The 24,452-nt window shown below is 47.4% G+C and overlaps 1 protein-coding gene across 18 annotated transcripts in view; it reads right to left on the bottom strand.

The window, feature by feature from the left end:
- The window catches only part of nav3 (neuron navigator 3), a 639,300-nt gene that overhangs the window by 186,080 nt on the left and 428,768 nt on the right, over positions 1 to 24,452 (bottom strand). For all 18 annotated transcript variants that reach the window (XM_087996953.1, XM_087996954.1, XM_087996961.1 and 15 more), the window contains one exon: positions 21,177 to 21,566. In XM_087996953.1, the coding sequence (XP_087853079.1) occupies positions 21,177 to 21,566 (390 nt within the window). The remainder of the gene's footprint in view (positions 1 to 21,176; positions 21,567 to 24,452) is intronic.

Genomic DNA, 24,452 nt, shown 5'->3' with positions numbered 1-24,452 from the left:
ATCAGCTACCTTTCCCCCCACGACCCCACCCCCCTCCCATTTATCTCTGAGTACCCCCTGGCCCACAAGCCACATTCCTGATGAAGGGCTTTTGCCCGAAACGTTGATTTTCCTGCTCCTCGGATGCTGCCTGTCCTACCGTGCTTTTCCAGCACCACACTCTCAACCCATCAGGTCTATCCTGATTAAATAGGTTACCACCCACACTTCGGGATCAATGGTGCTGGAAGAGCACAGCAGTTCAGGCAGCATCGAGGAGCTTCAGCAAAATCGACGTTTCGGGCAAAAGCCCTTCATCAGGAATAAAGGCAGAGAGCCTTTACCACCCACACTTGCCTGATTCTCTCAATCTAGGCCCACAGCCTGAACGTTATGACACAACATCAGGGGGAGCAGCCCAAGGTGTAACTCCACTCACCAAAAGAAAAAATGCTGGAAAATCTCAGCAGGTCTGGCAGCATCTAAAGGGAGAGAAAAGAGCTAACATTTCAAGATTAACTGACCCTCTGTCAAAGCCAGCTTTGACAAAGGGTCAGTTAGACTCGAAACGTCAGCTCTTTTCTCTCCTTACAGATGCTGCCAGAGCTGCTGAGATTTTCCAGCATTTTCTCTTTTGGTTTTAGATTCCAGCATCTGCAGTAATTTGCTTTTATCCAGTGTAATTCCACTCTTTGTGTATCTCAGCCTGGCCTCCATTTCCCCTGCTCAGTCGCCTCGTTAGGGTACCCAACTCCTTGGTGCCTCTCTGACCCTGACCCGTCGCTCCCTTCCCCGTGGGGCTGCCCACTGGACCCCCCTGATCCCCTGGCTGGGTCCCCTCCTCCACCCGCTCCCACACCCCTGCTGTGTCACGTTTCCCCCCGCTCCCAGATGCTGTTGTGCTGCTGCTGGGTCTGTACCAGGCTCAATAAGGAGTCGAAGCCCCACTCTCTGCTTGTTGAGGTCAGCTCTCTGAGGTATCTCTGTGGGGCAGGCTCCATCTTCACCTGCGTGAGTTAGAAATGGACGTTCCCTTTCAGTTGGTGCTGGGATTAGTTTCCAGCCCCTTCTGCCCCTTTGAAGAATTCGTCCACCGTGGATTTGACACTGTGCAAACTCCCCAGTGTGTCACTGAGGCGGTGTTATTTTTGTAGAGCTGCTGCTTTCCTAATGAAGTGAAACACAGACAGCAACTTTCACACAGCAAGATCCCATTACGAGAAATTAGATGACTGCCTATTTATCTGTTTCAGTGGTAAGATATCAGGGAGAGTGGGGAGGTGCTCACTTCCACAATACTGCCATTCAGTGTGGTGCAGCCACCTGAGAGACCAGGATAATCATCATCTCACTCTCACACTGCTCTTTCACATGAACAGGAACTGTAGTGAAACTAATTTAAAAATAATCACTCACTCCTTGAAATCCATCTGCTGCAATTTTCCAGAGGAGCTCACCCAGCATTTTCCATAACTTGTTTTGGAAGTGTGTGGGTGATTTATTTCAGTGCATGTCCCCTTTAATTATGCTCGCTCCAATCCCTGCAGCGGATCTGAGTTCAGGGTATGGGAGGATGCTGGGTATGATCCTGCAGTTCACCAGGAACTCCCCCATGAACAATTTAACCACCTGGTGCTCCCTGTGACACTCCAATATTAAACCAGGATTCAGTGTAAAGCGACAGAGTAATGTACAAAACCCAACAGCCAATTAGTCCGTAGCAAAATCCTCTAACAGTAACATGATACAAAATCAGTAAATGCTAGAGAAACTCAGCAGATCCCAGTGTCCTCTTTCATGACATTGTTCTCAGCTGAGTGACCTATTTTCCATTATTAATGCCTACTATTAACACCTAAACTTACATCTCTATCTCTCCTCTATGACCATTAGGACTGCTTTGGTCTTTTGCTCTGAGTAACACCCTCACTCTCTGTTCTACTCACTCCTCCTCTCCCTGTCAACAGCATCAAAACCACTATGTCCCAGCTCACTTCAGCTGAAGAAGTCTTATTGGAGTTGAAACATTAACTCTATTTCCCTCTGTCCACAGATGCAGCCAGACCTGTTGAGTTTCTCCAGGGTTCACTGTATTTCTTCAGATTTCCAATATCTGCAGTGTTATTCTAATGCTCTGGGTTCAAAAACCATCAAGGCAGTTAGTGAAATGGGAATTTGGTTAGTTATTTGGAATTAAAAGCTAGTCTAATGGTGACGGCGTGTTAATTGTTTAAAATTAAAACACATCTGTTCAGTAAAGTCCTTCCCTGTTCCAGACCCTCAGTTATATATCATAGCAACAAAGTCTAGGAGGATTAAAGGTGCATGAGTCAGAAGGCACTGATTTCTCAGCTCCTGACTTCATTACAGCCTTGGGTCAAACCTGGACAAAAGAGCTGGATTCCAGAGGGGAGGGGAGAGGGACAGTCCCTGACATCAAGACCACATTTGAATGAGCGTGGCATCAAGGAGTCCTGGCAAAACTGGAATCAGTGGGTATCAGCTCTCTGCTGGTTAGAATCATACCTGACACATAGGAAGATGGTTGTGGTTGTTGGAATTTAGTGATCTCAGCTCTCTGACACATCTACAGCAAGTCCTCAGGGTAGTGCCCAAGGCCCAGCCATCTTCAGCTGCTTCATCAATGACCTTCCCTCCATCATAAGGTCAGGAGTGGGGATGTTCACTGATGAGTGCACAATGTTCAGCACCATTCACCACTCCCCAGATACTGAAGCAGTCTGTGTCCAAATGCAGCAAGATCTGAACAATATACAGGCTTGGGCAGACAAGTGGCAAGTCACATATGTGCCACACAAATGCCAGGCTATAACTATCTCCAATAAGAGACAATCTAACCACCACCCACCCCACCCCCCCATTCACATTCAATGGTGTTACCATCACTGAATTCCCCCAATATCTTGGGGGTTATCACTGACCAGCGACTCACCTGGAGTCACCATATAAACACAGCGGCTACAAGAGCAGGTCAGAGACTGGGAATACTGCGGTGAGAAACTCACCTCCTGTCTCCCCAAAGCCTGTCCACCATCTACAAGGCACAAGTCAGGAGGGGGATAGAATACCCTCCCCTGATAGTTGTTTGGTGGTACGGAACTAGAGTATTGCTGGAAAAAGGTATATTTAATTGAGGTAGCAGAACAATCACAGTAATTACCAAAATGAAAGGAAAACAACGTTTATACGGTATGACTGGACAGAGCTGGTTAGTTGGCAGGTAGACCCTAATTGGTATTGCCCTGGCAAACGCACGCACTAACGCTGATTGACAGTTAACAGCCAGGCTTTGTTAAATTTTAAACCATGCAAGTTAAGCCTGTTTGGTTAAAACAAGGCCCTGATGTGGGTCCCCAACTGGACAGCACATGCTGCACAATCACGAGTGTGTGAGGATTGATATAGTCAGTCAGGTTGGCAGTGCGGTACACTTCCTTGGACAGGAAGCTGTTTACATGAACACACAGGGCCCTACTCATCACAGTCAGAATGAACTTGTACACACACTGCACCTGCGACAAAATGGGTAACAGCTATTGGCTGGTTCAAATTTCAGGCAATGCCCCGACAAACCTTCTTCCCCGCTGTTATCAGACTTTTGAACAGATCTCTCAAATGTTAATGCTGATCTCTCTCTCTCTCTGCACCTTCTCTGCAGCTGTAACACTGTATTTTGCACTTAGTTCTGCTACCCTGACGCACTCTGTATGATACAATCTACCTGTATAGCACACAAAGGAATACTTTCCACTGTATCTTGGGCCATGTGACAACAATAAGTTAAATCAAATCAATCAGCATCGACCTGCCTAGTTGAAGATTAAAGAAATCTAAACCTTACTCGTTCAGTGTCAATTGCAGAGCTCAGAGCTACCTTGGCAGTAACAAGGGAGGACTCAGCATAGAATCCAAGTGAACTGTGGGAATAATGGTATTCTCAATATCTCCCGAAGGGCTAAGTGCCGATGAGTCCACACCAACCCAGTGACTCACTCCTTCAAGGGAAATTCAGAACAAGCTGAAAATTAGATTTGGGCCATTCAGGAGAAAAATCTGGAAGCTTTTTTGCAAACAAGAAGGTGTAAAAGTCTAGAAAACTCTTTGTCAAAAGGATGTGAAGGCAGAGGACAATTAGAACTTTCAGGGTGAGTGAGTGAATATTCATTGTCTTTCAGGAGATCTGGAGCAGACTGAAATTAGGAGCTGATCAGCCATGATGTAACCGAATAGCAGGGATTAAAGGGACTGAGTGGCCTCCTGCTCTTTGCAATATCAAAGGGTGACTTATTATGAAAGCCAATTGATTCTGTTTGAACGCTTTGTAGGCTGTTAGACCTGGGAATGTTGGGCTGAATAATTAACACAGCCTTGTTAACATTGAAATTTCAAAGTTTGTTTTTAAGGAGAGTAAATATTGATGTAACTGTTATAACCAAACTCAAACACGTGGGATCTTCTGACTAGTACCTTTGTTCTGCGGACAGTTACAGGTCATGCATCAAAATACCTCATCAGTTCACAAGACAATATCCAGTTTGTCAACGTTAAGTCTCATTTAGTTTGTTATCAGGAAACTCTAATGTTAATCTGCCCGCTATGTTAACGGTTCACAACTTGTCACAGTGATGGCTTTCCATCATCAAGGAGGATCATAGAAAAATTCTACAAAGTCCTGTGGCTTTTCATAGAATCCTACAGTGCGGAAGCAGGCCATTCAACCCATCAAGTCCACACTGACCCTCTGAAGAGCATCCCACCCTGACTCTATCCCTGTAATACAGCATTTCCCATGGCTAATCCACCTGACCTGCACATCTTTGGACTGTGGGAGGAAACCGGAGCACCCGGAGGAAACCCACACAGACACGGGGAGAATGTACAAACACCACGCAGTCGCCCGAGGCTGGAATCGAACCTGGGTCCTTGACGCTGTGAGACAGCAGTGCTAACCACTGAGCCACCATGCTGCCCCAATTAGTTTCTTTATTCTTTCAGGGGGTCGTGGATATCCCTGACATTTATTGCCCATTCATAATTGCCCAGGGGCAGTTAAATTCAAACACATTTCTGTAGATTTGGAGTTAAATGTAGGCCAGATCAGGCAAATTTCCTTCCCTTAAAGACACCAATGAACTTTATGGGTTTTGACAATTCCATTTTTTTTGCACTGAACTCAAAGTTCACCATCTGTCAGGGAAGAGTTCAAACCTCAGGCCCCCAGGACACTAGCCTGGGGTTCTGGATTACAAGTCCCATAACATAACCGCCATGCCATCTGATTCCCCACACCCCAGGCAGCAGGGAGAAGGGGGAGGGATTGGGGGAGGAATTGGTGGGTAGAGATGTCAGGAAGCAGGAGGTGTGTGGGAGTGGTGTTGGAGGGGAGAGAGCTGTAATGGATTTGTCCTCTCAGTGAATGGAGCAGATCCATGGGCTGTGATTGGAGAATCTGAGAGCACATCAGAGTAAATCCCCCCATTTCTGAGGCAGCATTTCTCCTTGACCTCAACTCCAGAGGACAACAAGCCATTTATCACATTGTGATGTCGACCGTAGTATTTACATGGATCATTTTCTCTGCAGTAAGAAATCCCACAAACCTGTGGAAAGCCAGTTTATTTTTCCCTTATCAGTTGACGTAAGCTGTTACTTTTAAGCCGATAAGTCAGAGACTTTGTAAATATGAACCAGCTACCCAGTGTCTCCTGCAACCAAGCGAGTGGAGAAGGAAGATAGAGAAGCAGCAAGTCCTGACAGACAGATACAATCTCCTCCCCAAGCACACCCTGTGGAAGGGAGCATTGAGCTGCCTTCCCAGACCTTTCCTCCATCCAGAACATGCTTAGAGTCTTCGAGTCAGAGAGATGCACAGCACAGAAACAGACCCTTCGGTCCAACTCATCCAAGTCAGCCAAATATCCCAAATAAATCTAGACACATTTGCCAGTACTTGGCACATATCCCTGCAAACCTTTCTTATTCGTATACCCATCCAGATGTCATTTAAATGCTGCAATTGTACCAGCCTCCACCAATTCCGCTCGCAGCTCATTCCATACACGTACCACCCTCTGTGTGACAAAGTTGCCCCTTAGGTCCCTTTTAAATCTTTCCCCTCTCACTCTAAACCTATGCCCTTTAGTTCTGGACTCCCCTGCCCCAGGGAAAAGACCTTGTCTATTTATCCTATTCAAGCCCCTTAATTTTGTAAATCTCTTTCATCTCTAATAGATGAAAGACAGTTGGGCCATATGTAACAGTAATAGACTCGACTCTTTAAGGGCATTTAGATGGTCATTGGATGAGAATGGAATAGTGTAGGTTAGATGGGCTTCAGATTGATTTCACAGGGCGGTGCAGCATCAAGGGCTGAAGGGCCTGTACGTGCTGGAATGTTCTATAATGGACGTCAGACCCAGATATAAATCTGAAATTCCAGGAAAGTTTTGGAACCTGGGAAAAGATCAAGTAGTGCCCATGTTTACTTAGGCTAAAGCATGGCCTAAGTCGTTTTTTGAAACAGTGAGCTTGTTACATGATTCAGAGATGGAAATGTGTTGCTGGAAAAGCGCAGCAGGTCAGGCAGCATCTAGGGAACAGGAGAATCGACGTTTCGGGCATCAGCCCTTCTTCAGGAATGAGGAAAGTTGGTCCAGCAGGCTAAGATAAGTGGAAGAGATGCGGTGGAGGGCATCGTCGACCACGTCGGGGGGGAAATTGCGGTCCTTGAAGAAGGAGGCCATCTGGGATGTGCGTTTTTGGAACTGGTCCTCCTGGGAGCAGATGCGGCGGAGTCGAAGGAATTGGGAGAATGGGATGGCGTTTTTACAGGGGGCAGGATGGGAGGAGGTGTAGTCCAGGTAGCTGTGGGAGTCGGTTGGTTTGTAGTAGATGTCCGTGTTGATTCAGTCGCCTGAGATAGAAATAGAAAGGTCGAGGAAGGGGAGGGAGGAATCTGAGACTGTCCAGGTGAATTTGAGGTCGGGGTGGAAGGTGTTGGTGAAGTGGATGAACTGTTCAACCTCCTCGTGGGAGCACGAGGCGGCGCCGATACAGTCATCGATGTGCATGAGGCGGCGCCGATATAGTCATCGGAGGAGGTTGAACAGTTCATCCACTTCACCAACACCTTCCACCCTGACCTCAAATTCACCTGGACAGTCTCAGATTCCTCCCTCCCCTTCCTCGACCTTTCTATTTCTATCTCAGGCGACCGAATCAACACGGACATCTACTACAAACCGACCGACTCCCACAGCTACCTGGACTACACCTCCTCCCATCCTGCCCCCTGTAAAAACGCCATCCCATTCTCCCAATTCCTTCGACTCCGCCGCATCTGCTCCCAGGAGGACCAGTTCCAAAAACGCACATCCCAGATGGCCTCCTTCTTCAAGGACCGCAATTTCCCCCCCGACGTGGTCGACGATGCCCTCCACTGCATCTCTTCCACTTATCTTAGCCTGCTGGACCAACTTTCCTCATTCCTGAAGAAGGGCTGATGCCCGAAACGTCGATTCTCCTGTTCCCTAGATGCTGCCTGACCTGCTGCGCTTTTCCAGCAACACATTTCCATCTCTGATCTCCAGCATCTGCAGACCTCACTTTCTCCTGTTACATGATTCAGTCAGAGCAGATCAGGAGCTAAAGGAAAACAGCCTGCTGACAGCCCACAGGTCGGTCACGCTGCTGTCTGCTAGAGTCTGGTGGGAGCAGTACAGCCAGAACATTCCAGAACTAGCAAACAGAAACCATCTTCCTCCCTTTCCTCTGTGTGTGTAAAAAGGTAAAGAACAAAGAAAACTAGAAGAAAGAATTTTAAATCTTTCCATCCAATGGAAAAAACATATCAAAGAATGCTCATTGCTCCACAGATGATGGGTCATCATTGGTAAAATCAAAAGGACAGTTTGAAATAATAGTCCCCCTTGTGACCTGGATGTTGATCTTCAGAAAATTGTATTTCCTGTCTATGTTTGCCATCTGTAATATCTGTGTCAAACTGTAAGTCTTTTGTCTGTCTTAGTTGTGACTGGGAGTGTGTGTATTTGGGGTTTTTAAGGGTGAGTGTTTTAAGTTATTTAGTAGCAAATTAATAATCCTTTCCCTTTCTCTGACATTTACTAGAGAATAAGTGAATTTACAATAGTTCTTTCCTTAATGATGAAACCCAGTGTGAATTGCTTTTGGTTTTGAATGGGAGTCGATCAGATAAATTGCTCATCTTGCTGGTTTAATTGGATATCTACACATTTGTGATGGCTTGTGCAAAAGTAGGGCTTGATTATTGAGTACTCTTCCCAGTTAATTGGTGACAACAACACCTTTCAGTTCCCCCTTTATCCAGCGAGCATATCACTTCCTCAAAAAACTCTAATGCAATGGTTAAATGTGGTCTCCCTTTCACAAAAACCAAACATAAAAACACTTTTCAAATGTTTGGCTTGAGCTTTGACTTTTATTTGATTGTGATGAGGTAGCTGCTGTGCTCCCTCTGAATCTCTGAGCCAGAATCAGGCCATCTGTGAATAATTTAGCACGAGGTAATTTCATCAGAACCTTTCAAATTCTCCGATTGAAATGGAGACTTTCAGAGGATTCCAGATCCAGAGAATTACACAGCAGGGAATTTGTTGAATTTATGCCAGAGCATTCTACGATGGGGTTCCAAAGACTCCCCAAGTGCACCTCCCATCTACACTGAGATCACCACTGTCTGCACAGAAAAACACCCAGATCCTTCTGAGAGACAACACTCATCCAATCAGTTGATGGAAGGTCAGCAACCTGTTTTCCATTGGGTGCCATGGGTATGCATATGTTGATGACTAAGTGTGGTGTGAGTTCGCCAAATGCTGGTGGTTCCATGTGGTGACTCCAACCAGAGTTTGCAACTATCCCAGGCCGAAGCCCAGTTGTGATGGTGTTTTTTGAAGGTGGCGGTGACACTACACCACATTGGGTTCCCCAAAAGAAGAGAGATACCGGATTTTGTTTTAGATTAGATTCCCCACAGTGTGGAAACAGGCCCTTCGGCCCAACCAGTTCACACCGACCCTCCGAAGGGTAACCCACCCAGACCCATGTTCCTCTGACTAATGCACCTAACACTATGGACAATCCACCTGACCTGCACATCTTCAGATCAAAACGTTAATTCTGCTTTCCACTGCAGGTGCCGTCAGACCTGCTGAGTTTCTCCAGAACTTTCTGCATTTGTCCTAAATTTAATTGAATATTGAACACTATTTAATTGAATATTTAAAACCCAGATGCAATGAATTAAATAGATTTTAACGTCACAAAGTAATTGTCTCCTGAATGGACACTCCAACAAGGGGTTCCAAACACTCCAGAACCCTCAGAGAGGAAATTCCTCCTTATCTCTGTCTAACATTGCTGCCCCTTTATTCTGAGACTGTGCCCCCTGGTCCGAGACTCTCCCAGGAGAGGAAACATGCTCTCAGCATTGACCCTGTCAAGCCCCTGTATGTCTCAATGAGACCTCATTCCTCTAAACTCCAGTGAGTAAAGTCCCAACCTGTTTAGCGTTTGCTCATAAGATAATCCCTCCATCCCAGGGATCATCCCAGTGACCCTTCTCTGAACTGCCTCCAATGAAATGGGCCAACCTATCTATACTAAACCCATTGCAGTGTTACTTACTGATGTGCTGACATGATCATTCTACACAAATTAACTTCCAATTTTTGTAGCAAATCCCAATGGCACACATCACCACAATTTTAGACAAATCATAGAATCCCTACAGTGTGGAAACAGGCTATTTGGCCCAACAAGTCCATACTGACCCTCCAAAGAGTAACCCACCCAGACCCATTCCCCTACCTTATTAACCTACATTTCTCCCTGAACAATAGGGGCAATTTCCCATGGCTAATCCACCCTGACCTGCATATCTTTGGACTGTGGGAGGAAACCGGAGCACCTGGAGGAAACCCACGCAGACACGGGGAGAATGTGCAAACTCCACACAGACAGTTGCCCGAGGCTGGAATCGAACCCGGGTCCCTGGTGCTGTGAGGTAGCAGTGCTAACCACTGAGCCAATGTGCCACCAATAAGTAATTGAAGATGAACTTACTTCAATATTTCTGTACTTTTGCATCAGTCTCTAACTGAATTAATGTACAGGACTAACTGGGAGACATTGTGACTTTCCGAGTCAATGGGTGAGTAGGTAACAGTCTTACTTTAGCCTGAAGGTGTGAGTTTAAATTGAACACAAAACATCAGATGACCCTCTGGGTGTAGTAACTGAGGAAGTATTATGATGACAGAGGGGCTGTGTTATCTGGCAGTCACAATGTTAAAATGAGATTCTTTCACGTGTAGGTAAAAGAACTCATGGCATTCTTTTCAAAAGTGGGAGAATTAACTCTTGCCTCCTATTCAATAATTATCCTTCAGCCAACAGCACTAAAATGGATTGCCTTGTCATTTTTTGCATTGATTTCTCTGGGACCTTGCAGGGTTCAGGTTGGCTGTCAGATCTGCGAAAGACAGATCATCATAAATGAAATCAGTAACTGGAAAACATTTTGGGACGTGCTAAGATTGTGAAAGTGTTCTATAAATGCAAGTTAGACCCTAACCAGAGGCCTGCGAGTGACTCTGAAGACTATGCCTCAGGAAGGGTGTATCTGCCATGCAGCCATTGGCTGAGCAACATGGGACCTCAGCCCTCATACACTGATAAAGTTAGAGAGGTCTACAGTGCAGAAAAAGGCCCTTCAGCCCATCAGGTCTGTACTGGTCAAAAACAGCTACCTGACTACTCTAATCGCATTTCCCAACACTTGGCCCATAACCTTGGTATTGCAACTCCACTTCTAACCACTTCTTCAATGTGATGAGGGTTCCTGCCTCTCCCACTCTTACAGGCAGAAAGTTCCAGATTCCCACCACCCTCTGGGTGAGAAGATTTTCCTCATCTCTCCCCTAAACCCCCTGCCTCTTCCCTTCAATCCAAGCCCCTGGTCATTGATATCTCCATGAAGGGTAAAGGTTTCTTCCTGTTTCTGCCACTAGTAATTTTCTACATCTCAATCATGTCCCCTCTCAATCTCCTCTGCTCTAGGGAAAGCAGCCCAGACTGTCCAATTTCTCTCCATCACTGAAACTCTCCAGCCCAGGCAACATCCTGGTAAATCTCCCCCGCCCTCTCTCCAGTGCACTCACATCGTCCTATTATGTGGATTCCAAAACTGCAGACTCTACTCTCGCTAGACCTAACCACTGCTTCATACAGTTCCAGGATCACCTCCCTGCCCGTAAACTCTGTGCCTCGGCTAATAAAGACAAGTATCCCCCATGCTTTCGGGTCCACTTTGAGGAGTAAATTGTGAGACAGAGGGTGGTGGGAATCTGGAACTTTCTGCCTGTAAGAGTGGGAGAAGCAGGAACCCTCATCACATTGAAGAAGTGGTTAGATGTGGAGTTGCAATACCAAGGTTATGGGCCAAGTGTTGGGAAATGGGATTAGAGTAGTCAGGTAGCTGTTTTTGACCGGTACATGACCTGGAATTTAGAAGATGAAGAGCTGATTTGAACAGAACTTTTAAGATTTGACGGAGAACTGATAAGGGTATCCAGAGAGAAAAACAATTTCTGCTGCCTGAGGATCCTCAGATTAAAGGGACAAGCTCTCACAACGAGAGCCAGACTTTTCAGGAATGGAGGGGGAGGGGGAGCAACCCGAAGTCGTGGTCCACATTGGCACCAACGACATAGGTAGGAGGAGTGCTGAGGATGTTAGACAGGCTTTCAGGGAGCTAGGTTGGAAGCTTGGAGTTAGAACAAACAGAGTTGTTGTCTCTGGTTTGTTACCCGTGCCACGTGATAGAGATTCGAGGAATAGGGAGAGAGAACAATTAAATGCGTGGCTTCAGGGATGGTGCAGGAGGGAGGGGTTCCAGTTTTTGGATAACTGGGGTTCTTTCTGGGGACGGTGGGACCTCTATAAACAGGATGGTCTACACCTGAACCTGAGGGGAACCAGTATCCTTGGGGGGAGGTTTGCTAGTGCTCTTGGGGGGGGTTTAAACTAACTCGGCAGGGGCATGGGAACCCAGATTGTAGCTTCAGGGTGCAGGGCCTGGAGTGTAGGGAGGTGAGGAACATGGCATCAATTTCCAAGGAGGGTGCCTGTAAACAGGGGAGTGGCTTGAAGTGTGTATACTTCAATGCAAGAAGTATACGAAATAAGGTAGGTGAACTTGCAGCGTTGGTTGGTACCTGGGACTTCGATGTTGTGGCTATTACGGAGACATGGCTAGAACAGGGACAGGATTGGCTGTTGCAGGTTCCGGGATTTAAATGTTTTAGTAGGGTCAGAGGTGGGGGTAAAAGAGGGGGAGGTGTGGCATTGCTTGTCAAAGATAGTATTACAGCGGTGGAAAGGACAATGGATGAGGACTTGCCATCTGAGGTAGTTTGGGCTGAGGTTAGGAATAGGAAAGGTGAGGTCACCCTGTTAGGAGTCTTTTACAGGCCTCCTAATAGTCCTAGAATCATTGAAGAAAGGATTGGGAAGGTGATTCAGGAGATGAGTGACAGTAATAGGGTGGTTGTTATGGGGGACTTTAACTTTCCTGATATTGATTGGGAAAGCTATAGCTCAAGTTCGTTAGATGGGTCAGTGTTTGTTCAATGTGTGCAGGAGAGTTTCCTGACACAATATGTAGACAGGCCAACAAGAGGTGAGGCCATACTGGATTTGGTTCTGGGTAACGAACCAGGCCAGGTGTTAGAATTAGAGGTAGGTGAGCACTTTGGGGATAGTGACCATAATTCGGTGATTTTTACACTCGTGATGGAGAGGGATAAGTGTGTACTACAGGGCAAGAATTATAGCTGGGGTAAGGGAAATTATGATGCGGTGAGGCATGACTTAGGATGTGTGGCTTGGAAAAGTAGACTCCAAGGCAAGAGTGTAAATGATATGTGGAACTTGTTCAAGGGGCAACTATTGAGTGTCCTTGATAATTATGTACCTGTCAGGCAGGGAGGAAAGGGTCGGGCGAGGGAGCCGTGGTTTAATAAGGAATTGGAATCCCTTGTTAAATGGAAGAGGGCGGCCTATCTCAAGATGAGACGTGAAGGTTCAATTGGGGCGATTGAGAGTTATAGGGTAGCCAGGAAGGACCTGAAGAGAGAGCTAAAAGCAGCAAGGAGGGGACATGAAAGGTCCTTAGTCGATAGGATTAGGGAAAACCCTAAGGCTTTCTATAGGTATGTTAGGAATAAAAGAATGACTAGGGTAGGAATAGGTCCAGTCAAGGATAGTAGGGGGAAGTTGCGTGTGGAGGCGGAAGAGATTGGGGAGACACTGAATGAATACTTTTCTTCAGTATTTACTCAGGAACAGGGCATTGTTGTCGATGAGAATACTGAGTCACAAATAAGTAGAATGGATGGCTTTGAGGTATGTAGAGAAGAGGTGTTGGAAATCCTGGAAAAGGTGAAAATAGATAAGTCCCCTGGGCCTGATGGCATTTATCCTAGGATTCTCTGGGAAGCAAGGGAGGAGATTGCAGAGCCATTGGCCTTGATTTTTATGTCCTCTTTGTCTACAGGAGTAGTCCCAGAAGACTGGAGGATAGCAAATGTGGTTCCCTTGTTCAAAAAGGGGAGTAGGGATAGCCCTAGTAACTATAGGCCGGTGAGTCTCACTTCTGTTGTGGGCAAAGTCTTAGAGAGAATTGTAAGGGATAGGATTTATGCACATCTGGATAGGAATAATGTGATCAAGGATAGTCAGCATGGTTTTGTGAAGGGCAAGTCGTGCCTCACAAACCTTATTGAATTCTTTGAAAAGGTGACGAAGGAAGTTGATGAGGGGAAAGCGGTAGATGTGGTATATATGGATTTTAGTAAGGCGTTTGATAAGGTTCCCCATGGTAGGCTACTGCAGAAAATACGGAGATATGGCATTGAGGGTGAGTTGGAGGTTTGGATTAGGAATTGGCTGGATGGAAGAAGACAGAGGGTAGTAGTTGATGGCAAAGTTTCTTCATGGAGTGCCGTCACTAGCGGTGTTCCGCAAGGATCTGTTTTGGGACCATTGCTGTTTGTCATTTTTATAAATGACCTGGAAGAGGGGTTAGAAGGTTGGGTGAGCAAGTTTGCGGATGATACGAAAGTCGGAGGAGTTGTTGACAGTGAGGAAGCATGTGGCAGGTTACAGCAGGATATAGAGAAGCTGCAGAGCTGGGCAGAAAGGTGGCAGATGGAATTCAATGTAGCTAAGTGCGAGGTGATTCACTTTGGGAAGAATAACAGAAAGATGGGGTACTGGGCTAATGGTCGGATACTTGGTAGTGTGGATGAGCAGAGGGATCTTGGTGTCCATGTACACAGATCTCTGAAAGTTGCCACCCAGGTAAATAGTGCGGTGAGGAAGGCATATGGCGTACTGGCTTTTATTGGTAGAGGAATTGAGTTCCGGAGTCCTGAGGTCATGATGCAGTTGTATAAGACTCTGGTACGGCCGCATCTGGAATATTGTGTGCAGTTTTGGTCGCCATACTATAGGAAGGATGTGGAGGCATTGGAACGGGTACAGAGGAGGTTTACCAGGATGGTGCCTGGTATGGAAGGAAAATCGTATGAGGAAAGACTGAGGCACTTGGGGCTGTTTTCACTAGAGAAAAGAAGGTTTAGGGGTGACTTGATTGAGGTGTACAAGATGATTAGGGGGTTAGATAGGGTCGACAGTATGAACCTTTTCCCGCGTATTGAGTCGGGTATTACAAGGGGGCATAGCTTTAAATTAAGGGGGGGTAGATATAGGACTGATGTTAGGGGTAGGTTCTTCACTCAGCGAGTCGTTAGTTCATGGAATGCCCTGCCAGTAACAGTGGTGGACTCTCCCTCTTTATGGGCATTTAAGAGGGCATTGGATAGGTATATGGAGGATAGTGGGTTAGTGTAGTTTAGGTGGGCTTGGATCGGCGCAACATCGAGGGCCCAAGGGCCTGTACTGCGCTGTATTCTTCTATGTTCTATGTTCTATGAACATCAGAAATCCTCCTTCCGCTGAGGGACTGAATTTGGAATTTTCTTCCACAAATGTGATTTCAGATCAATTGTTCATTTCAAAACAAAGATTAAAAAAGGTTTGTTATTTGAGGATATGAAGGGACCTGGGGCTGAGGAAGGATTGGGAGGTTCAGTTGGCAGTCCAGTCGTGATATCATTAAATAACAGAAGAGATTTGACAGCCTGCATCCTCTAACAGGTGCCATTCAGAAGTCCCGGCATAATCGTAATGTCACTAGCGAGTTGAGAAGATTTGTAGCTCAGGTTGAGGTTCTGGATGTAGGTTTTTGCTCGCTGAGCTGGAAGGTTTTGTTTTCATGTCTCAGTGATGTCACTGGCCGAGTCCTTTGTACCACAGGCTGGGAGCCTGGGTTCAAATCCTGCCATGGCAGCTAGTGGAATTTGAATTTAATAAAATCTGGAGTAAAAGCTAATGGAAACCATTGTTCAATTATCATTAAAACCCATCTGGTTCACTCATGTCCTTTAGAGAAGGAAATCTGCCATCTTTACCTGGTCTGGTCTACATGTGACTCCACACCCACAGCAATATGGTTGACTCTTAACTACCCTCTGGGCAATTAGGGATGGGTAATAAGTGCTGCCTAGTAAGTGACACTCAGATCCCGTGATTAAGTAAAAAGAAGGACTGGTTTCCCATGACACCTCTCCTCATTTCCATTGCTTTCAGTTTCAGAGAGATGTACTGTACACAGAACAGCTCAGCCCACAGCTCCCACATTGGTCTAGATCGGAATCATTCAGCTCTGCATTAATAACAAAAAGAAAAGGAAAATAATGGAGGTCTGAAAGGAAAACTCAATACATCAGATAGCAACTGTGACACAAAGGACAGATTGTGTTGGGGTGTGACAAAGGGTCACAAGCATTCAAGCGTTTGCAACATATTTATGACATGGTCTCTCCTTAAAGATTAACTAAATGTATTTAATGTTGGTTGACACCCAGGTCCCTGCACTCCAACCAATCCCCAGCTCAAACATTAGGTGGGGAGTGTTATGTATGTAATTGGGGGTGCTGTCCCTTTAAGACAGCTGGTCAGGTGACCCAGAGGAGCAGAGCTTAGGTCCACTATAAAACTGGCAGTGGAGATGGGAGCATCGTCAATAAAGTCTCCCTGTTCAGATTTACCATCCATTCCTAGTCCCAAAGGCAGCAACAACATGGGGAGTCTGTCCATCATCCCACAGCTATTTAACTCTGGAGGCAGCGCATTAGTTGCTTTAAGGGGAGGTTGCTGCCCCTTTCTGAAGAGGAGGACTGTTGGCCAATTGGAGCTGGCAGATCTGTTGCCCTAGCAACACCACCAGGAGTCACACAGACAGTCTGCAGGATTGAGGGGTTCAGTCTGAGCCACAGGGAGGATGGCAGTGAGATTGGGGGTGCACGGGAGAGGGTGAGTGGGTGGGGGGCTGTGGTCAAGAAGCTGGGAGCAGGTTAAAGGGGAGAGGGACAGGAGGAGGGGGCATGAAATGCTGACAATAGCCCCGGGGGGGTCTGAGAGACAATCCAATGGAACTTTATCCAATAGCAGCTCACACCATTAAAGATCTTGGGCTTTCTACACACCCCCCAACAGCCCTCTCTCAGGATAGAGGGACATGTCCCCTATACCCTGCACATTTCAGACAGATTGAGGTGGATGGTGGACTGTCCACTCTCAGTGGGCTCTGTGAAATCCAGGCTTGTTACTCACCAAGGACAATGCTAACTGATGAACCATATCCCAGTTTCACCTTTAAACCAGTCAGATTAAACAAATATTCAATTTACAGTGAATCGACTGAGTCACCCTTTAATAAATACAGCTTCCCCATATGGCCCAGAGAAACCACAGTTAAACAAATCTAGTTCAGTGTTTGAACAAAACATCATTCCACGATTTGATTCCGGATATGAACTTTTGTTTCTGTGAGTCGAGTTAAATACATCACTTTCAGACCATGAAACGGTTACCATTCGGCCCATCGCGTAGGTTCGGCCCATCTTCTCCAACTTGCTCACCTTGTTTGTTTGATGCTATAGATTTCCAGAAGCCTGCTCCTGGTTTGAATAAACTCAACAATGGAGTATTTCACAAGCTCCCGGGGAAGAGACAGATTCACAAGCCTCTGAGCAAAGGATGTTCTCCATATCTCAGTCCAAAGTGCTCAACCTCTTATTCTGACATTGTGATCCCAGTGTCTCCAAGTCAGGGAGAATAACTCTCAAACTGTCTCCAAATCTTCCACATTTCAAACTAATCGATTCTCATTTTTAGAATATCAGCATAACTCTGGCTGAAACATCAGCAAATCCTACTCAAGCATTTCTTAAAGGACCATGCTCTCAATGTTCACGTGAAGATTTGAAGCGTAATGCACATATCGAGCAGTATGTGTATGCTCACCAGCTAGAACAGCATGCATGAGATGCAACTAAGCAATTCCACAAATAGACCTAAGCTCTGCAGTCCTGCCACATTCATCGCGAATGGTGGTGGACAATTAACCAACTCACTGGAGGAGAAGGCTCCACAAATATCCCCCTCCTCAATGATGGAGGAGCCCAGCACATCAGGGTAAAGGATAAGGCTGGAGCTTCCCCAGCAATCTTCAGTCAGAAGTGCTGAGTGGATGATCCATCACAGAGACCAGGCTCCAGTCAATTCGATTCACTCCACATGATATCAAAAAATGGTTTGGGACACTGGATACTGCAAAGGCAATGGGCCCTAACAACATTCCGGCAGTAGGACTGAAGACTTGGGCCCCTGACAACAAGGCCAATTCCTGCCCACTCAGTCTACTCTCCATCATCAGTAACGTGATGGACGCCATGCCACATCACTTCCGCCCCTCACATCATCGCTGATGCCACATGCTCAGTGACTTCCGCCACCCCTACTGCCGTGGTCACCATCACTTCCGCCCCCACCAGCGGCACTCACCTGCATTCTGCTGACATGCCCCCCACAGACCCCACTGTCACTATCCCCACCCCCCAGAACCCCGAGGGGAACACTACCCCCGCTCATGACTCCACCCCCATTCCCCCCACCACACACCCACTCCAGTTACAGGTTCCGCCCCCACGCCCAGCTCTACACCCACACCAGCTCCCAGCTCCCAGTCCTGCTGAGTTTTCACCATCCCCCCAGACCTCCCACTCACTGAGGACGAACGATCAGTCCTCAGCAAAGGACTCACCTTCAACCCCTCTGTCCACGCATCAATGAATTTAATACACGCCGTGACGTCGAACAATTCTTCCATCGCCTCCGCCTCCGAGCTTACTTTCACAATCAGGATTCCCGCCCACCTTCCGAGGACCCCTTCGCCCATCCCCAACACACTGCATCCACCTGGACACCCCGTGCTGGCCTATTACCTGCCCTCGACCTCTTCATTTCCAACTGCCGCCGGGACATTAACCGCCTCAACCTGTCTACCCCCCTCCCCCACTGCAACCTCTCACCCTCACAACGCGCAGCCCTCCAATCCCTCTGCTCCAATCCCAACCTCACCATCAAGCTAGCGGATAAAGGGGACGCAGTGGTAGTCTGGCGCACTGACCTCTACACCGCTGAAGCCAAACGTCAACTCGAGGACACCTCTTCCTACTGCCCCCTCAACCATGACCCCACCCCCATCACCAAACCATCATCTCCCAGACCATACAGAACCTCATCACCTCAGGAGATCTCCCACCCACAGCTTCCAACCTCATAGTCCGGGAACCCCGCACTGCCCGGTTCTACCTCCTTCCCAAGATCCACAAGCCTGACCACCCTGGCTGACCCATTGTCTCAGCATGCTCCTGCCCCACTGAACTCATCTCTACCTACCTCGACACTGTCCTATCCCCCCTAGTCCAGGAACTCCCCACATACATTCGAGACACCACCCACGGACTCCACCTCCTCCAAGACTTCCGTTTCCCCGGCCCCATCGCCTCATCTTCACCATGGATATCCAATCCCTCTACACCTCCATCCGCCATGACCAGGGCCTCCAAGCCCTCCATTTCTTCCTCCCCCGCGTCCCCAACAGTACCCCTCCACCGACACTCTCATTCGTTTGGCCGAACTGGTCCTCACCCTTAACAATTTCTCCTTTGAATCCTCCCACTTCTTCTAGACCAAAGGGGTAGCCATGGGCACACATATGGGCCCCAGCTATGCCTGTCTCTTTGTTGGCTACGTAAAGCAGTTGATCTTCTGTAATTACACCGGCACCACTCCCCACCTCTTCCTCCGCTACATTGATGACTGCATTGGCGCCAACTCGTGCTCCCGCGAGGAGGTTGAGCAATTCATCAACTTCACCAACACATTCCACCCTGAGCTTAAGTTTACCTGGACCACCTCTGACACCTTCCTCCCCTTCCTGGACGTCTCCATCTCCATTAATGATGACCGACTTGACACTGACATTTTTTACAAACCCACCGACTCCCACAGCTACCTGGATTACACCTCTTCCCACCCTACCTCCCGCAAAAATACCATCCCGTATTCCCAATTCCTCCGCCTCCGCCGGATCTGCTCCCAGGAGGACCAGTTCCACCACAGAACACACCAGATGGCCTCCTTCTTTAGAGACCGCAATTTCCCTCCCTACATGGTTAAAGATGCCCTCCAACGCATCTCGTCCACATCCCGCCCCTCCGCCCTCAGACCCCACCCCTCCAACCGTAATAAGGACAGAACGCCCCTGGTGCTCACCTTCCACCCTACCAACCTTCGCATAAACCAAATCATCCGCCGACATTTCCGCCACCTCCAAACAGACCCCACCACCAGGGATATATTTCCCTCCCCACCCCTTTCTGCCTTCCGCAAAGACCGTTCCCTCCGTGACTACCTGGTCAGGTCCACGCCCCCCCTACAACCCACCCTCCCATCCTGGCACTTTCCCCTGCCACCGCAGGAACTGAAAAACCTGCGCCACACCTCCTCCCTCACCTCTATCCAAGGCCCTAAAGGAGCCTTCCACATCCATCAAAATTTTACTTGCACATCCACTAATATCATTTATTGTATCCGTTGCTCCTGATGCGGTCTCCTCTACATTGGGGAGACTGGGCGCCTCCAAGCAGAGCACTTTAGGGAACATCTCCGGGACACCCGCACCAATCAACCGCACCGCCCCGTGGCCCAACATTTCAACTCCCCCTCCCACTCTGCCGAGGACATGGAGGTCCTGGGCCTCCATCACCGTCTCTCCCTCACCACCAGACGCCTGGAGGAAGAACGCTTCATCTTCTGCCTCAGAACACTTCAACCCCAGGGCATCAATGTGGACTCCAGCAGTTTCCTCATTTCCCCTTCCCCCACCTCACCCTAGTTCCAAACTTCCAGCTCAGCATTGTCCCCATGACTTTTCCGGACTTGTCCTACCTGCCTATCTCCTTTTCCGCCTATCTCCTTTTCCACCTATCCACTCCATCCTCTCCTCCCTGACCTATCACCTTCATCCCCTCCCCCACTCACCCATTGTACTCTATGCTACTTTCTCCCCACCCCCAACCTCCTCTTGCTTATGTCTCCACGCTCCAGGCTCACTGCCTTTATTCCTCATGAAGGGCTTTTGCCCGAAACGTCGATTTCGAAGCACTTTGGATGCTCCCTGAACTGCTGTGCTCTTCCAGCTCCACTAATCCTGTGTCAGTAACAGAGCTATCAAGCAGCACCTGCTCAGCAATAACCTGCTCAGTGACGCCCAGTTTGGGTTCCCCCAGGGACACTCAGCTCCTGACCCCATTACAGCCTTGGGTCAAACATGGACATAAGAGTTGAATTCCAGAAACAACAATATGATTATGATCACAGGGATAAATATTAACTGAGAAGCCCCCTCCCAAATTTCCCACCCAAAAATAAAGCCATGTGATTGGTCATGTTCCCCTGAGAAGGCAGAGGAAGCCTCGGTTTAACGGTAATGTAGAAGACATCTCCCCCCGAACAGTGCAGCACTCCCACAGTACTGCGCTGGAGTCTCTGCAGTGGGAACCATAATACTGTCACTCAGGGGTCAGTTGACATCAGTTCTAGAACATTCTGGAACACAGTGCCATCAGCAACACAAAGCTGAGCCGTGCAGAGTCACTCACCCACTGCCGATGTCATCGCTCCTTATGTTCTTTCCCAGTAAGTCACCGTCGCTCATGTAACCGGTCACATCCACATCGGTGGGTGTCATGTCGAGCTCAGAGCTTCCTTTCTCAGAGATGTCCAGCTGCGAGTTATTGCCGGCCCTTGACCCCGCTGTCCTTCGGAGGGGTGCAGTGTATACGTAGCGTGAGCCGTCAGGGTGGATGTAACGACTGGGGTTAGGTCGGGGAGGGTAGCCAGTGCCCAGGGATGGGGCATCACCAGCTTGCAACCGAGGGCTGGACTGGCCAAGCCTCCAGGACATGGCAGATGTTCTGCTGGTCACTGCGGCCATGGAGCGCCCATTGATCTCCGTGGTGACGGTGCTATCGAATGTTGTCTCCAGCGTGCTGCCAAAGCAAAGAGCACTTCAGTATCTGATCATCGAAACATACAACAGTACAGATTGGAGGCCATTCAGCCTAGTGGGTCTGTGCCAACTCATTTCAAAAATAAATCAATATTCTGGAAGTTTTTATTCCTGGTGTTAATGGTTTCCAACCAACAGAAATGCTTATAAAAACAAGCAAAATTCTGCAGATGTTGAAAATCTGAAACACAAAGAAATAGCTGGAGTGTGGAAATAGATAAGTCCCCTGGGCCAGATGGGATATAATGTAGGATTCTCTGAGAAGCCAAGGAGGAGATTGCTGAGCCTTTGGCTTTGATCCTTATATTGTCATTGTCTACAGGAATAGTGCCAGAAGACTGGAGGATAGCAAATGTTGTTCCCTTGTTCAAGAAGGGGAGTAGAGACAACCCTGGTAATTATAGACCAGTGAGCCTTACTTCAGTTGTGGGTAAAGTATTGGAAAGGGTTATAAGAGATAGGATTTACAATCATCTAGAAAGGAATAAGTTGATTAGGGATAGTCAACACGGTTTTGTGAAGGGTAGACCATGCCTCACAAACCTTATTGAGTTCTTTGAGAAGGTGACCAAATAGGTGGATGAGGGTAAAGCGGTTGATGTGGTGTACATGGATTTCAGTGAGGTGTTTGATAAGGTTCCCCATTGTAGGCTATTGCACAAAATACAGAGGCACAGGATTGAGAGTGAGTTAGCGGTTTAGATCAGAAATTGGCTAGCTGAAAGAAGACAGAGGGTAGTGGTAGATGGGAAATGTTCATCCTGGAGTTCAGTTACTAGTGGGGTACCGCAAGGATCTGTTTTGGGTCCACCACTGTTTGTCAATTTTATAAATGACCTGGATGAGGGCGTAGAAGGGTGGGTTAGTAAATTTGCGATGACATTAAGGTCAGTAGAGTTGTGGATAGTGCAGAAGGATGTTGTAGGTTACAGAGGGACATGGATAAGCTGCAGAACTGGGCTGAGAGGTGGCAAATGGAGTTTAATGTGGAAAAGTATGAGGTGATTCACTTTGCAAGTAGCAACAGGAATAAAGAGTATTAGGCTAATGGTAAGATTTTTGGTAGTATAAATGAGCAGAGAGATCTCAGTGTCCCTGTACATAGATCCCTGAAAATTGCCACCCAGGTTGATGAGGTTGTTAAGAAGGCATACAGTGCTTTAGCTTTTATTAATAGAGGGATTGAGTTTCGGAGCCATGAGGTCATGCTGCAGCTGTACAAAACTCTGGCGCGGCCACACTTGGAGTATTGTGTACAATTCTGGTCACTGCATTATAGGAAGGATGTGGAAACTTTGGAAAGGTTTCAAAGGAGATTTACTAGGATGTTGCCTGATATGGAGGGAAGGGCTTATGCGGAAAGGCTGAGGGACTTGAGGCTGTTTTTGTTGAAGAGAAGAAGGTTGAGAGGTGACTTAATAGAGACGTAGAAGATAATCAGAGGGTTAGATAGGGTGGACAGGGAGATCCTTTTTCCTCATAGTGATGGCGAGCATAAGGGGACATAGCTTTAAATTGAGAGGTGATAAGGTTCCCCATTGTAGGCTATTGCACAAAATACAGAGGCACAGGATTGAGGGTGAGTTAGCGGTTTAGATCAGAAATTGGCTAGCTGAAAGAAGACAGAGGGTAGTGGTAGATGGGAAATGTTCATCCTGGAGTTCAGTTACTAGTGGGGTACCGCAAGGATCTGTTTTGGGTCCACCACTGTTTGTCAATTTTATAAATGACCTGGATGAGGGCGTAGAAGGGTGGGTTAGTAAATTTGCGAGACTGTCACAATAAAACTCAGTTTGCAATGAAAGTTTCTGTGCCCCTCGTTAGCCCTTATGCTGTTTCAGTGTCGGAGTCTAATACATGAGAATAATGCAGAGTCACCAACAGAACATGTCCAGATGAGAATGAGGCAGTCTGGAACCTCCAGCATTAGATAGCACCCTGTATGTTCCCTATGTAACATCAACAGTGTAAGGCTCACTCATCAAAGCTATCAGACTCAATAACCAGCCGGACTATTCACACCTTCCACTCAATGGTTATGAGACTCAGGGTGGGTAAGCTGCAAGGTTTGACCTGCTGTAACCAGATGGGGTTCATTAAACTGCTCCATATGGAAAAGGCTATTTTCCCAACATTACCCTCGCCTCCCCCTTTAACCATGTTGTCCTATCCACCCGACATTCACTCCACTACATCCCTCTGACCTCACTACATGGAGCAGGACAATCTGAATGTTACAAAAGCTGTTCTAAAGGATCCTTGGATCATAAAGAGACAAAATTCTAACTCATTCTGGAACCAGGTTAAAATTGGGGTCATGTAGGAAGAAGTTGTGAGAAAGCATAATGTGCCTCTGTGTTCTAATTTTGGGCACCAGATTTTCCGGAAGGATGTTAAGGACATGGAGAGGGTGCAGGGAGAGTCCCTGGAATATTAGCTGAGATATGGAAATTCGCAGACCTGTCCAGACTGGGGAAGCTGGGATTGTCCTGCTCCATGTAGTGAGGTTAGAGGGATGTAGTGGAGTGAATGTCGGGTGGATAGGACAACATGGTTAAAGGGGGAGGCGAGGGTAATGTTGGGAAAATAGCCTTTTCCATATGGAGCAGTTTAATGAACCCCATCTGGTTACAGCAGGTCAAACCTTGCAGCTTACCCACCCTGAGTCTCATAACCATTGAGTGGAAGGTGTGAATAGTCCGGCTGGTTATTGAGTCTGATAGCTTTGATGAGTGAGCCTTACACTGTTGATGTTACATAGGGAACATACAGGGTGCTATCTAATGCTGGAGGTTCCAGACTGCCTCATTCTCATCTGGACATGTTCTGTTGGTGACTCTGCACTATTCTCATGTATTAGACTCCG

This window comes from Chiloscyllium plagiosum, unplaced genomic scaffold (genome assembly GCF_037043375.1).
Source record: "Chiloscyllium plagiosum isolate Xiang-an unplaced genomic scaffold, Cpla_swu_hap1 HiC_scaffold_19, whole genome shotgun sequence".
Taxonomy (NCBI): Eukaryota; Metazoa; Chordata; class Chondrichthyes; order Orectolobiformes; family Hemiscylliidae; genus Chiloscyllium; species Chiloscyllium plagiosum.
The sequence above is the reverse complement of the archived record's forward strand: the minus strand, read 5'-3'. Positions and strand labels throughout refer to the sequence as shown.